Source organism: Trichomycterus rosablanca, chromosome 1, assembly GCF_030014385.1.
Source record: "Trichomycterus rosablanca isolate fTriRos1 chromosome 1, fTriRos1.hap1, whole genome shotgun sequence".
NCBI classification, from domain to species: domain Eukaryota; kingdom Metazoa; phylum Chordata; class Actinopteri; order Siluriformes; family Trichomycteridae; genus Trichomycterus; species Trichomycterus rosablanca.
In genome coordinates, this window is record NC_085988.1 from 59,791,584 (window position 1) to 59,807,665 (window position 16,082).

Consider the following 16,082-nt stretch of genomic DNA (forward strand, 5'->3'; position numbering starts at 1 on the left):
GTGCTCAATTTAGCAATGCTGCTGACTCTCTAAATAGATGGCGAAGTAAGATGTCTAAATATTGGACTGCCATATGAGAAGTAAAGTCTGTTAAGTCTGTTCCCCATACATTGGTGTAAACCTGTTGATGAAAAGTATTGAATGAGTTGACTGGAAGGATTTCCCCCCATTGCAAAGGTAAGTGTGCTAGTATGTGTACTTTATTTATAATAAATATTTTTTTTACAAATGGCTTAGCAATTTCTAACCACTGTTCTATGCTTAACACTTTTGTATGCACTGTATGATTACAACTTGCCCACCACTTTTCAAAAATTGCGAAAGAAAAGAAGAAAAATCTATTCATCAGTGCAATATTTATCTCTACCACCTGTGGTGAAAATTGTATCTACAATATGTACACTAACAATAATTTACACTAAAGTATTTTTTTATTATTCTCTTCGAATACCTTTTTGAGCTCATGTGTATGGGTGGTCACTTTCTTACCTCAGAGTGCTACAAAATCGAACAAGCAGATGCATGATTTCATGAAAACATGCATGAATTATTTATACAGTATAATTAAAGACAAAGGATTGAGCATATGATGGTTGCCGTGTAACACAGCAATACCTCCTGTCCCTGATCAAATTAGTCTTTATTCCTGTATTATCTAAGTTTCTTAGTAGAGAAACAGATGGACTAAGTGCTTCTATATGGTAAGTGGAGCTGATAAAATGGACAGTGAGTGTAGAAACAAGGAGGTGGTTTCAATGTTATGGCTGATCGGTGTATGTGGCTGCAGTGTAACAGCAACTACAATCCCTTATCAAATTTGGTTTTATTCCTGTATTATCTAAGTTTCTTTGATAAGGACAGATACAATAAATATAATAAAATAGTCAAATAATAGATAGAAACTAAGTTTCACAGCTGGGTATTATAAATTGCTGGCTGTATGTCTAAGTTTCTCGTGAGTTCAAACAAAGGTAACTGGAAATGTAAGTAAAAGTTTACTAAAGATACAATAAGCACATATTCAATGACAAATACTGTACATTGATTAATTGATCAAATCAAATCAACAACCTCATTTCCCCATTTGGACTTCTCAAATATTCACACACCTTTGGTTTTATTTCTTTTGCATATGAAACAATAACTGGATGTGAACATATCTGTAATAGAAATGTGTCAGAGTAAATATAGGTGAAATACATCAAGCAGTAAACCATTTCAGTTATACTGTTGATTTCCATTCATTGTCAAACCTTGAGATAATGTTGTCGTTGACCTTGGCTCAAAAAATACTTAGGAAATGGGAACACCAGGATTACTCATATAATGATGTTTGGAAAAAGATGTGTGTACCGTCTGCAGGTTGAAAGACTTCACTACTAGATTTGTTAACATATTGTTTATGCATAAACATAAACATGATGCTAGGCATATTACTAATAAAACTCACTCACTCACTTTCTTAACCGCTTATCCAATTAGGATCATGGGGGGAGGGGTGCTGGAGCCTATCCCAGCTTTTCAATGGGCGCAAGGCACACAGTAACACCCTGGACGGGGCACCAGTCCATCGCAGGGCAGACACACGTTCACACACACATGCACCCATTCAACTATAGGGCAATTCAGTGTCTTCAATTAACCTGACTGCATGTTTTTGGACTGTGGGAGTAAACCGGAGCTCACGGAGGAAACCCACACAGACACGGTGAGAACATGCAAACTCTGCACAAAAAGGACATGGGCCACCCTACTTGGGGATCGAACCCAGGACCTTATTGCTGTGAGGTGACAGTGCTACCCGAGGAGCCACCGTGCCGGCCCACTGATAAAACTCCCAGTACAATCGGTCATTTCCCAAATGAGATTTCAGACAAACACTGAGGATTCCATGTGACAGGTGGTGGATTAGGTACAATCTGAATCATGAGCTAATAAATTAGAAATAACTCTTGAATTACATGGTTACACATATAACAAAGAAACAAACAAAAACAACAATCTCCTTATATTCAAGTTTCCAGTTACTACAGTTATTGTAAACTAAATTTTGAATGAGTTTATTATGCTGTAAAACTGGTTAATAATTTAGAGAATTTCAAATCTCCTTATTCAGAATGAATACCTTTTCTTCATCACTATAAAAGCAGTTATTCAAATAGGGAGTCAAGTCAGCAGTTCTAGTAGACCTAACCCTGTTTGTCAGTTTGCACACGTCTTATGTACATTAACACTAATGGCAGCACTTAAACACAATTTAGCCCTGTGTCTGTCATGATTTTAGCCAATTTCAGTCTTACGGTCTGATTCAACTATTCAACTGCTCCAGCCAATTCAACTCAATGTTTTTTTGACCTTAGAACTGAGTTTCTCAGAGAGGTAACTTATAACTTTGTTAACCAATGGAGATTAGTTATCTGAAGGTAGCCTCCTGAACAGTCCCCAGTGAGTTATTATTTCTCTGACCAAATGCTTAGCCACTGTAAGTGCATCTTCTTTCCTGCAAAGAAAGCATTTAGGATATTTTAAAAACATGTTAACAATCTTTAGACGGTAACTGTAAACTTGTACAGAAGTTAATACTACATTTTGGTTCAGATTCAATGTCTAACACAGTCAAACAGTAAGCCACATTCTGAAATAAGAAAAAAAACATTCTTAATTGTCAGTAGTTTAGCACTTAACAAATGTATATCTAGCACTAATAATGGTCTTATACAGAACATGTGGCACATGCACTTCAACGTCACATGGCTACTAAATTAGAAGCATAAAGATCTGTTTCTGTGGCAGCTGCCAATGATATTACACAGGTTATGGTGCCCTTGCATGCCTGGATCAAGCCTTTTGGAATAATATGAAATGGGTTTTCACTTATCACCATGAGGTTGAGTCAAAATACCACACATAACGTATTTTTTCCATGCCCGTACAATCTGAAAATCTTACAAGAAGAGTTAGCAATTGCAGATGTAAGCAACTCAAAAGCTACACTAGCCTATTATGTTTAAGCTACTGCATCATGCATATTATTTGTATGCTAATTTGCGAGATATCAGCATAATATGGAATCTATGCATGGCAGTACTTTAACTAATTAAATTAATTATTTACCTAATTAAGTAGTTTAACAAGGAGATTTTATAACCTGTTTTATTGTGTGGTTGTGGGATTTAAGAAGTTGAATTGATCCTTTCAGGATGGATCTGTCTGCCACATTCTCTATTGGGGACAGGTCAGGACTGCAGGCAGGCCAGTCCAGTACCCGTACCCTCTTTTTCCACAGCCATGCCTTTGTAATGTGAGCAGCATGTGGTTTTGCATTGTCTTGTTGAAAAATACATGCACATCCCTGGGAAAGATGATGTCTTGAAGGCAGCATATGTTGCTCTAAGGTCTACTTGTACTTTTCTGCATTAATGCTGCCATCACAGAAGCATAAATTACCTTTGCCAAGGGCACTGACACAGCCCCATACCATGACAGACCCTGGCTTTTGGACTTGTTGCTGACAACAGTCTGGATGGTCCTGTTTGTCAGTTTGGATAGTCCTGTTCGTCTCCAGAGCACACGGCATCCATTTTTTTTTTTTTTTAAAGATCTGGAATGCTGATTCATCTGACCACAATACACGTATCCACTGTGTGATGGTCCATCCTAGATGCTTCCGAGCCCCGAGATGTCGACGCCGCTTCTGGACATGGTTAACATAAGGCTTCTTTTTTGCACAGTAAAGTTTTAAGTGGCATTTGGGCATGTAACTCTGTATTGTAGTGCTTCACAAAGGTTTGCCAAAAAAAATCCTTTGCCCATGTGGTTATATCAGCTATTGTTGAGTGGCGGTTCTTGATGCAGTGCCGTCTGAGGGATCGAAGATCACGGGCGTTCAGTTTAAGCTTGCACCCTTGGCCTTTACAAACTGAAATTCCTCCCAATCCCTTAAATCGTTTAATGATATTATGCACTGTAGAGGGTATGCAAATTCCTTCCAGTCTTTCTTTGAGGTACATTGTTTTGACAATGTACTGTTGACATCACCTGTTTGGACTCACATCATTATTTAGTTTTTTTTTTACCTCATTACTAGCCCTAAATTGCCCCTGTCCCAACGTTTTTTAAAATGTGTTGCAAGCCTGAAATGCAGGCATGATAATAAATGAAATGAAGTTGAGCAGATAAAACATGAAATATCTTGGGTTCATACTATCTGCAGCCAAATAAAAGTCAAAGTAAATGTAAGGAACACTGCATTTTTATTTTATTTGCATTTTCCATACTGTCCCAACTTTTTCTGATTTGGGGTTGTACATAGCAATGTGCTGCATTAAAAGAACTTATGCAAGAAATAAAAGGAATAGGGGAAGATTCAACAAGAGGTGTCCAAAGCTTGTTAGTGTTATCAAGGCAAAAGTATGTTCCAACAGGTACTGTGGCTGGCTGAGGGTTCACTAATTTCAAATCAAATTGTGTCAAACTTATTAATACATACACATATAAAATAAAAAACTAGTTATGGTAGTATCTATGAAGACTGATTCAATAAGTGTTTTTAAAGGATAATATTTTTATTTAAAATAATAAAAAAGATATAACTGTAGATATAGCCTTAATAATAGTGAATACAAGTATTTACACTCATAGTTATAGGACCCCAAACCTATCCCAAAACTCTTTTTGCTGGGGCAAAATGTGATATGGCCTTAATGTGTATTCTCTAAGGTTGACTCTGTTCTTTTTACAGATAAGACAGACAATGAAGATTTTGTACAATATATCATGGAGTACAACAGCTCTGATGACTGTGCTAATAATAGGCTCTGTGAAAAAGATCAAAAGTATTCCAGACCCTCGACAGAGAGAGAGGATGCTGCAGCTAGAGGCCTCAGAGAGAGTCGGAGGCAGAGTGGAACTCACTGCAGCAGAGAGGAGGCTTGATTCATTATTGCTTAAGCTTAAAGAACAGGAGATGCAAGCTCAACATTTTCTGCCTGCTATGCACTTTTTTAGAGCAAAACCTTATATTGAAAAAAGTAATGTGTTTAAACTGCTAAAGAAAATGCCAAAAGGTAACAAGGCAGGATCTACAATGCTTTCTTTTTTTTTTTTTGATACAACAGGTTAAATTCTGATTTACATCTGTACTTTATTGTCAATTTTATATCTTTAAGGTGGCATCTTACACATACACAGCTCTGCTATGGTAAGCGTGGATTGGCTTGTAATGAATGTGACTTACAGGCCTCATTGCTACATCTGTTTCACGTGGACGGGTGAGGTGCGGTTCTTATTCTCTGCCCGACGACCCTTTCCACAGTGGGGTTGCTTTTCATGGAAACTGCTGGGGGATCTGAGAGCCACTATCAGTGATGTAGCTGCCTTTGACAAGAGGTTAATTACTGTAGTTCATCATACCATATATAATAGCTTGTAAAGATCTGGTGCAAATAAAGATCTTGTGTAAATAACTTGACCTGTATTTAGACTATGATGTACAATATAAACTGCATTAACATTTATTGCTACATTGTACAGTATGGAAAATGCAAATGCAAATACATTGTTTTTTACACTTACTGTGACTGTTATTTGATTGCAGACAGTTTGAACACAAGACATTTAATTTGTTAATATACCTCCATTCCTGCATTTCACTTTCCAAAAAGGGGCAATTTAGGGCGAGTTATAAGGTATAGGTTATGTCAACAGATGATTGCAATCATGATTTGGTACAAAAGCAGTAGCCTCAAAAGTCTTTAAGGAGCAAAGATGGGCAGAGGATCTCCAGGTGTCAACAACTGCATGACACAATTATTGAAATAATCTTATTTAAAGATTGAAAGGGATTTGCAATTAGCAGTGTCGAGTTCTCTGGATCTGGAGGCATCTGGGATGGACCATTACACACCTGCACTGTGGCCAGACCTTTTTTTCTCTTTTAAGTGTTGAGAATGGCAGCATTACAAGGTGCTAAATGATTTACCATCTCAACTTTTTTGGAATGGATGTATAATATGAAGTTGATCAGACAAAACATGAAATATCTTGGGTTCAAATTGTCTGTATTATGCTAATAATTAGTTACATAAAAATCATATTAAAACAAGACCAGAACATCAATCAATACACTGAATGTTTCATTCTCAGTTTAATGCAGAACCTCACACTGTGTACTGAGGACCCAGAAGCGGCATATCCTACCCAGGATGTTGTGTGGGAACAGTTTGAGAAAAAGTTCCTTTCAATTTCAGGACTGATTACCTATGCATCTGTTTTTAAAGATTACTTCTACCAAGGCCTTCAGGAACTCTATAATGACAATATTTTGTATCTGGAGCTGAGAACCGGCCTCTCTCAGGTTGGTGAATTCTTATTTTAAAAAGTAAAATTTCAGATTTTAAAATATTATTCTAAAGTGTACTAAGTGCTAGAAAAGTGCTCTTGTTCTTAATAAAAGTGTTCTATAAGATTCTGAACCTAAATTCTAGGTTTAATAATACTAAATAATGATGCATACATGCAGCCCACAACACTTGCAGTCTAGCTTATAAAAATGTTGGTGATCGCTGAACTATAGAAATTCCAAATCTTAATTCATCACTTTTGCAGTTAGTAGCCTTAAGAAATTACTTAAGAGAACTGTTTTAACTGATTTTTCTTATTTAGACATATGAGCTTGATGGCACCGTTAATGACAAAAAATGGTCCCTCCAGACTTACAAAAACATAACTGAGCAGTTCATTTTGAGAAATCCTGATTTCATTGGGATTCGGATTATCGTAACTGTTCACAGGTGAGACAGAATATATTGATGAAGTGCAGTAGATCTAATAATGATAGTTATAAAAAAGGTACTTGATTTACCTTCTCTATTTAGAGTTTGTAAAGACAGGATAAAGTTATTAACTGTCAAGTGCCCAGCTATGTGAAAAATTGGTCACACAGTGGTGCACCATTCAACAACCCCTGGGTAAATAATTATCTCCAGGTTTCGAATCCCTAATCAGTATTAAATATTTACTGAAAATAAATCAATTGAGGTCACCTGGGTGGTGCAGCAGTGAATTACTCCAGCCTACTAACACTGGGGTCCATTGGCCAGTCAGGCATCTACATACAGACATACACTGATCAGCCATAACATTAAAACCACCTCCTTGTTTCTACACTCACTGTCCATTTTATCAGCTCCACTTACCATATAGAAGCACTTTGTAGTTCTACAATTACTGACTGTAGTCCATCTGTTTCTCTGCATGCTTTTTTAGCCTGCTTTCACCCTGTTCTTCAATGGTCAGGACCCCCACAGGACCACCACAGAGCAGGTATAATTATATGGATGATTCTCAGCACTGCAGTGACACTGACATGGTGGTGGTGTGTTAGTGTGTGTTGTGCTGGTATGAGTGGATCAGACACAGCAGCGCTGATGAAGTTTTTAAATACTGTGTCCACTCACTGTCCACTCTATTAGACACTCCTACCTAGTTGGTCCACCTTGTAGACGTAAAGTCAGAGATGATCGCTCATCTGTTGCTGCTGTTTGAGTTGGTCATCTTCTAGACCTTCATCGGTGGTCACAAGACGCTGCCCATGGGGAGCTGTTGGCTGAATATTTTTGGTTGGTGGACTATTCTCAGTCCAGCAGTGACAGTGAGGTGTTTACAAACTCCATCAGCATTGCTGTGTCTGATCCACTCATACCAGCACAACACACACTAACACACCACCACCATGTCAGTGTCACTGCAGTGCTGAGAATGACCCACCACCCAAATAATACCTGAGAGTTCTGACCATTGAAGAACAGCATGAAAGGGGGCTGATGGACTACAGTCAGTAATTGTAGAAATACAAAGTGCTTCTATATGGTAAGTGGAGCTGATAAAATGGACAGTGACTGTAGAAACAAGGAGGTGGTTTTAATGTTATGGCTGATCAGTGTATGTTTGCATATGTCTAAGAGGAGAGGCCCCATGATTGATTTGCAGCCTGTCTGGGGTGTGTTAATGCCCTGCTCCCAGGATTTCTGAAAAGCTGAACCCACCATTATCCTTAAACATGAAAATTAAATAAATCAGTGGATTTTTATATATTTAGATAGATTTTTTTGTCTTACTATTCCAGTTTATATCATTTTAGTTATTACTCCATAATAAATGAATTTAATAGTTTAGTCAACTAACTAAACTTTTAATGAAGGCTGTTTGGTGTTGCTTGGTGTTTTAACACTCGTTACTGTAACAGTCGTTAACAGTCGTTACTGCTTTTTACAAGAGAATAAACAAATAATTGAAAAAGAGATTTTTAAATGTATATATATATATATATATTTCTTTTGTTCTGTAAACAGGGCACTTAGTTTGTCTAAAGTTAAAGAAGCAGTAAAAAATACCATAGAGATGCAGAAACATTATCCAGACCTCGTTGTTGGCTTTGACCTGGTAAGAGTTCTTCATTTTATGCACAAATCACAACAGTAACAACACGCATACAAATTTTCACCTCATTTATGGTTTAATTAATATTCCATACTTAAAATGATGTTTTTTTCTGTAGGTGGGAAAAGAGGATAGTGGAAATTCTATATGGTATTTTCGGGAGGCTCTGTCAGTCACCACAGAGGTTAAAGCCAACATTTCCTACATATTCCATGCCGGTGAGACTGGTAAGTTTTATATTAACATACAGTATAATGTATGCACTTGTCCATAAAAACTTGTTTTCCAAAAGCAGAGATACTATTTACAAATATTATTTACAAAACCTTTCAACATGTGGGTGAAAAAAGAAATAAAGTATTGTAAAAATGAGAATACCTGGATTACTGGTATGACAGTAGGTATTGTGGTTGCTGCACAGTATGTGGTGCCTTCCAATGGATTGGCCTCCTGTCCAGGGGGCAATCCTGCCTTGTTTTTTGTGTTTTCATGTGGCTCCAGAGCCACCACTTACCTAATCATAATGAAACAGTTATTAAAATCATGATGTAGTGGTTCCTAAAATGAATGTAAAAATGAATAAATGGACTTACCTTAGCATGAATTGCATCTATTGAGATTGTTTCATCTACTGTTTGTTCATTGAATGTGGGGTTGCAAGTAATGCTGCTGGCTTTTCTCAGATATCTTTTGTTATACACTGATCAGCCATAACATTAAAACCAGCTCCTTGTTTCTACACTCACTGTCCATGTTATCAGCTCCACTTACCATATAGAAGCACTTTGTAGTTCTACAATTACAGGACCACTACAGAGTAGGTTTTATTTGGGTGGTGGATCATTCTCAGCACTGCAGTGACAATGACATGGTGGTGGTGTGTTAGTGTGTGTTGTGCTGGTAGGAGTGGATAAGACACAGCAGGCTAAAAAAGTATGTAGAAAAATAGATAGACTACAGTCAGTAATTGTAGAACTACAAAGTGCTCCTATATAGTAAGTGGAGCGGATAAAATAAACAGTGAGCGTAGAAACAAGGAGGTGGTTTTAATGTTATGGCTGATCAGTGTATGATCTGTGTGTGTATGTGAGGACAGCTGCAATGATATGTCAGGTGTTTTTCCAGCCTCTGGTGCCACCTTTTGTTGTTATTCTTGGCTTGGACCCACAACCAGGATAAAGCAACGACTTATGATGTACAAATGTCCATAATACTTTTTTTGTTATCATAAGTACAGATGACCGGTCTTTGGCATAAAACCTCAATTTTGCCATTAGCATTTTAACCAGTCTCTCATAGTGCAGTTTAATCTAGTGATTGAATTGGTAGTGCAACATTCCTTAAGTATGCACCATGTGATACTTAACCTTACTACTATTTTGTTAAACTAAGTTAACATTTAAAATAATGTTTGTGTGTCTGTAGACTTAGATGGCACAGATGTCGACAGGAACATTTTGGATGCTCTGTTGTTTAACACTACGCGCATTGGACATGGATTTGCTATGGCACATCATCCACTGGCAAAAGAGCTTTCCAGAAAGAGGGGAGTACCTGTGGAAGTGTGTCCTATATCCAACCAGGTACAGCCTGCACACTGAAACAAATCTCCAAAGACATTAAAACAAATATTTAGCTCTGTGTCATTTTAAAGTACATCTGTAGTACTTATGGCAACTGTGACAGCTTTACTATTGCTGTAGGAAATGTGCTCAATAAAAACAAACAATCAAGTCATGTTAAGTGATATGTAGTACAACAAGGTAAACACAAACAGAAATGCGTAGTCACTCAGGTGGCGCTGCGGTAAAAACACACGCTGGAACCAGAGCGGGGATCTCGAATACATCGTATCGAATCTCAGCTCTGCCTGCCGGCTAAGGCTGAGTGGCCACATGAACAACGATTGGACTGTTGTTCAGATATGGGCGGGACTAAGTCGGATGGGGTCTCTCCCCCATGACTGGTGCAATTACGACCTCTGCTGGCTGATTGATGGCGCCTGCACAGAGATGAGAAAAGAGGTTCTCAGGGTGTGTCTCTCTGTACACAATGCTGAGCTGCACTGCACTTGTCAAAGTGTAGGTGATAAGATGCATACGGCTGCTGCCCACGTGTCGGGGGGGCGTGGGTTAGCTTCGTTCTCCTCAATCAGAGCAGCGATCGGCATTGGTGGAGAGGAAGCATGACGCAATCGGGCAATTGGACGCGCTAAAAGGGAGAAAAATGGGAGAAAATGCATCAACAAAAAAAATATATATAAAAAAATCAAAAACAGAAATGCGTAGTTATATTCCATATTCCTGATGATTGTTTATGGGTAACGTGACATGATTTACAGGGGGAAAATATCAAAAATAAGTAACAACATATTTATTTGAAATACATAAAAAGATGTAAGGTCAGCACTTGCCTTTAGAACGGCTGTTAATTCATGTGATGCACCCATACATGTCCTACATACCTTCTGGCATACATTCTGGTGAGAAGAATAAGTTAAAAGGTTGGTTGTTTGCATCATTGACTTGTATTTGTTAATATTTGGTAGGTTTTAAAATTGGTTTCAGATCTGCGAAATCATCCTGCTGCAGTCTTAATGTCAGAAGGGCATCCAATGGTGGTGAGCTCTGATGATCCAACCTTGTTTGGAACTAATGGACTCAGTTATGATTTCTATGAAGTCTTTGTAGGAATTGGAGGTCTAAGTGCCAGTGTGGGCACACTTAAGGAGCTGGCAATAAATTCAATCAGGTGGGAGGTTTTGTGTTTCTAAGGTGATTCAATGCTTTCTTGAGTAAAACACTTTCTTCTTTTTGTATTCTAACAACAATTTTGTTGTTTGTATGCAGGTACAGTTCTTTGACACCCTCACTAAAGGAAAAGGCCTTGGTTATATGGCAACAAAAGTGGGACAAATTCATATCAGAAAATTCTCCAGGAATTTGAAGAAAAGACAACAGATAACAGGATATAATTCTATTACATGACTCTAGAGGAATTCTTAACCACTTTGCAAAACCTTTTAATTCAAATATACTGACTGGCTTTTGCGTAGAAACTGTCTGTTTATTGTCCTGCAGAGCATATTCATTGGGTTTAAGTCAAGAACATTGACTAGGCCACTTTAAAACCTTTATATATTTTGTTTATGATGAAATTATAAACACGACCTGTAGTTCCATGCCTGTAGTTCCATAGATTTTTCTTTGGGTAATATTTTGGTGAGTTCCTGATGGGCTTTTAGTAAAAGAGTCTCGCTGTTGTCACTGATTCAGCTGTTGGGTAGCTTGGTGCAAAAGGCATCACTAGTGCTGCTTCGCCCTAGTGATTAATCAATCACTTTTACCAGATGAGAAAATCTAAGCAAAGGAAAGGACCAATACAATATACAGAATCTGGTGGAGTGGAAGCTGTAGTGAGGGAATTTGTAAAAGGTAGACATTAACAAAAAAAGATACAGAATGCCAATTGGAAATGTAGTCCACATTATCACTATCAGTTTTTTTAGGAGGACACAGAAAGAAATTATTTTGAATTAATTAATCACCAAAGACTCAGGGATAAGAGTCCTTGCACACCCCCTATATTTAATGAAGGAGCTACAGAGCTATTTGGTTTTGAGAGTAAACTAAAAAGATGCTGCTGTGAAATAAATCACTTCAGCAAATTATAAGACAGAAGGCATTAACAAAAGTAACTATACATTATCTGAAAATTAGGTTGGGGTGCTGAAGTGAAGAAAGCATTACACAGTTAGGCAGGAGACAACATAACAAGAAAGTGTGTCTAAGAATCAGATGTAGTAGATGCCACAGTTGAAGAACAAATAAAATGTCTTATCCGAAATAGAAGACAACGATGCAGAGCAGCCCCGGTTCTGGACTGCTTTGCTTGGGGGGGCAGTAAAACCTAATGAGGGGGCATGTTGATAGTCATGTTTTTGAAGCCAGAAATATATTCAAGGCTTGATTTGTGCATGAATGATGACAGCCAAGCTATTGATACTGGCTTAAAGTGATGTATGAGGTAAAGAAATAAAAATGCATGTTTTCGAACTTAAACTTAAAACCCAATGATTAAAAAATACATGTTGATTATGTAAATGGAGAAAAAAGATTATCTAATTGTATTTCATTTTAATACGCCCCCTTAATTAAATTGCCATTACTAATAGAACAACTCTATTTCTTGAAAGGCTTTAATACAAATTTAAGTCAAAGCTGACAAATGTACCTACACACAGACTGAGAATATTCAAACGTGGAAATAGGAATGAGTGAGAATATTTATATTATTGGGAAATTAAAATATAAAGAAAACAAAAGAATACTAATTCTGTAAAAAAAAAGTGTTTACCAGTATACCTGCCTCTCGCTCACACTAACAGAACATATACTGCCGAACTGAACTGTTTGGGGCAGTCTGCCGATTTTTATATGACTCAAAGAGCCAATCAGGAATAAGCAAGGAAATATCGTCACGCTGTAAAACAAAATGCATTTTTGTGATTGGTTCAGAGATAATTTTAAAAATAGCCGTTGCTTGCATTGTGCTTGGGGGGGCAAAGACACAATTTGGGGGGGCAATGCTCCCCTCAGCCCCCCCTAGCGCCGGCCCTGATGCAGAGGTATTTCTTAAGTGGGGCAATACACACAAATGAAGAGAGGATGTCTGAGAGTAAGGCAGAAGCACTGTCAAAAAAAGGTCACGTCTTCAGACGATAATAAACATTTTACAATTTGAGTGAGATGGCCACCAGTGGATAAGATTGAATCAGTGCAGACCATTGGAGAATGAGACATATGATACTCTAGCAGAAAAAAAAGTTATAAAGACTCTCTAAAGCAGTAAAAAACAGCCTACGTACCCTCACACCAAGGCAGCTTGCACATTTCCATCTTGCCAAGCCAAGCCCGTTTATTTAAATACAGAGAAAAGCAATGGTCTGCAAAAAGCCCTTCACAGTGAATGTATGTCATATTGGAGAAACCTCCCTAAATCTAAAAAAAAAGCTAAATGATTCAGACGAGCTTCAAATCAAAGATGGGGAAATTGGAGAAATCACTTAGACAAGGATACTTCAAAACATTAAGATTTAAGAGTTTTTTTTGTAATATGCACTGTAACAGGCAGTTACACTGTACAATTAAATTCTTACTTTTCTAATGATCAAATTAAATATACAGTTGAGGCCAAAGTTTTTGAGACTGACAAATGTTTGTTTCCACAAAGTTTGCTGCTTCAGGTTTTATGGTGGCAATATGCAATAACTCTAGATTGTTATGAAAAGTGATCAGATGAATTGCAATTAACTGAATGTCATTCCTTGCCATTAAATTAGCTTAAAACAAAAACTCAATTTCTACTGCATTTTAGCCCTGCCACAAAACGACCTGCTAACATCATTTCAGTGATGATCTCGTTAGCTCAAGAGAAAAGGCTTGTTCGACTTAACCCGGCGCTGCGCAGACCGATCGCCGCCTGGCTCGGTACGGCGCATGCCGGTTAGTTTTTTTTGTCCGACTTGCGTCGGCGCCACCGGCGCGTCTCGGTGACAGACTCGTTATAATCTCGCGAGAGCGCGGCGGCTGCAGGCGGCGGAACCAGTCCCTGCAGTTGCTCTCCACGGGCTGCGCTGCCTGAGAGACGGCTTGATGACGACAGAGCTTAATCCTCATTGGCTAGAAGCGCCGCTGAATCCTCTGGCGGTTGTTTCATTTCATTCTAAAATGTAAATCTCAGTTTATGTGTCTTAAAGACCTGATATGTGCGAAATACTATCATGCTTTCTAGTAGCATGACAGTTTATTTTCGTACAAATTGCAACATATGTCATAATTATCATTCCATATCATGAAAAGACTCAAGTAGGCTACCTGATATTTCTTTAATGTAACAGATCTTTTTATCTTGATGTTTTTCTAGAACTTCTGATGGTTCTTGTCTTCTAATTTTATTAATATAAAGCAATCTAAATTGCTTTAATATTTTATATCTTAACTGTTTTAATACCACGATCACTACTACACTTTGATTTATTTTTCATTCTTCTCTGAAAACTTTGTAAAAATTTTAAAATATGCTACATAAATAAAAATGTGTGGATGTGCATGGTGTCATGTTTCTTTACAAGAACCAAGGCCAGAAGGTAAGCTGTTCTGGAAGAACAAAACAATCTTGTTCAGATGATGATTGTGTTAAGAGATTCATCTTCAATAAACCACAGCCACTATTCATCATCAATGCCTAAATAACTGATGTGTCCATGCTCGAAGAAGCACAAACTTCTACACAATTGTACAATGTACTTATTAACCACATTATTCATTAGTGACTCATACTGGGCACATTGGTGAGCATACTGAAGTTTACTGTTTAACAATGCATCTATAAAATACAGTGGTGTGCGAACATTTGGGCACCCCGGTCAAAATTACTGTTACTGTGAACAGTTAAGCAAGTTGAACATAAAATTATCTCCAAAAGGCATGAAGTTAAAGATGACACAAAACATTTTTTTTGTTATGTCTCTATAATAAACTGCATCTTGGTTGTGAGGTTGTAGTGAATGCTGTTCATCATCCTCTTCATCCTGCACATCATCACCTTGGTCTCCTGGCTCCAAGCAAACACTGTGTAGAATGCAACAAGCTGACACTGCTGAGCTGATGGACTGGACATTCCTCATGTGCAGGCATCAGAGTCTCCTAAACTTTGCTTTCAGAAATCCAGTGAGAATGATAGAATAGAACTGTTTCCTGTTAAAATATGCCAGGGGGTTGTCACAGTGTGGCTTCTGAATATGAATGTGGCATCCATCTACTGCACAGATAGTGTTTGGAAATCCAGCTGCTTGAAAGCCTAACAAAGAATTGTGCAGGGTTTGTCCTAAAGGACAGGAAATGTGGTGTGCCATGTGTGTATTTACCAGAGTACAAAACTCATGGAGATGTTTGGCAAGAGTGGATTTTGTGATACTGAATCGGTCTGAAATACCCCTATATGACTCCTGGTTCGACAGTGTCCATAGACAGGCTAGGACACTCTTTGTCAGTGGCAATTTTGTTTGCTGTGGATTCATATAGACAGGGCCAAACGTGTTTATAAGATCCTAAATAGTAAGTGAGAGAAAAGACGGTTATCATGATAACATTGAAACCATCTGGATGATTATGTGGCTTCCACATACTCTACGTACCTCCACTTGTCCTTTGGTGAGTCTGAAATTACCTCTAAATTCTGAGAGACTATAGAGGGGGACCACATCCTCTACAAAATGTTGTGTTTTTGGAACAAGCCTAAAGAAGGGTAAATGTGATTAATTCCTTACGTAGACAAAATAATTATATAGACCAGGGGTCCTCAAACTTTTTAACCAAAGGGCCAGATTACTGTTCTTCAGTGTTTCGGGGGCCGGACCGCAGGTGAAATAGTAAACACACCCAAAAAAGCTATTTACTATGTATACTGGATGTATTGTCTGTGCTTTGTATAATTGTACTTCATAATGGTAATGCAGAAATTGTATTTATTTCAATTATTTCCATTATCCTTCCTCATACAGTGTGAACTGTGAGTCTGCTTTTGCCTGACGACAGTAAGCGTCAGGTTCCATATTTGTTACTGCCAGTCATAATAGCTAA

The 16,082-nt window shown here is 37.9% G+C and overlaps 1 protein-coding gene across 1 annotated transcript; it reads left to right on the plus strand.

Moving 5' to 3' along the window:
• The first annotated feature begins 3,642 nt into the window (after positions 1–3,642).
• ada2b (adenosine deaminase 2b) lies at positions 3,643–11,479 on the plus strand. Its single transcript, XM_063004865.1, has 10 exons — positions 3,643–3,703; positions 4,742–5,066; positions 5,169–5,388; positions 6,145–6,355; positions 6,664–6,791; positions 8,352–8,442; positions 8,558–8,666; positions 9,865–10,022; positions 10,988–11,190; positions 11,289–11,479. The coding sequence occupies exons 1-10, from the start codon at positions 3,662–3,664 to the stop codon at positions 11,383–11,385; spliced, it is 1,584 nt and encodes a 527-aa protein (XP_062860935.1). The 5' UTR covers positions 3,643–3,661; the 3' UTR covers positions 11,386–11,479.
• The last annotated feature ends 4,603 nt before the right edge of the window (positions 11,480–16,082 follow it).

Bases quoted from the DNA above. Each gene is read 5' to 3' on its own strand.
- ada2b (XM_063004865.1), top strand. From the start codon at position 3,662: ATGCTTCCGAGCCCCGAGATGTCGACGCCGCTTCTGGACATG. The intron at 5,389-6,144 runs GTTAATTACTGT...TTTCATTCTCAG, and splicing joins GTAGCTGCCTTTGACAAGAG to TTTAATGCAGAACCTCACAC. The intron at 6,792-8,351 runs GTGAGACAGAAT...TTCTGTAAACAG, and splicing joins ATTATCGTAACTGTTCACAG to GGCACTTAGTTTGTCTAAAG.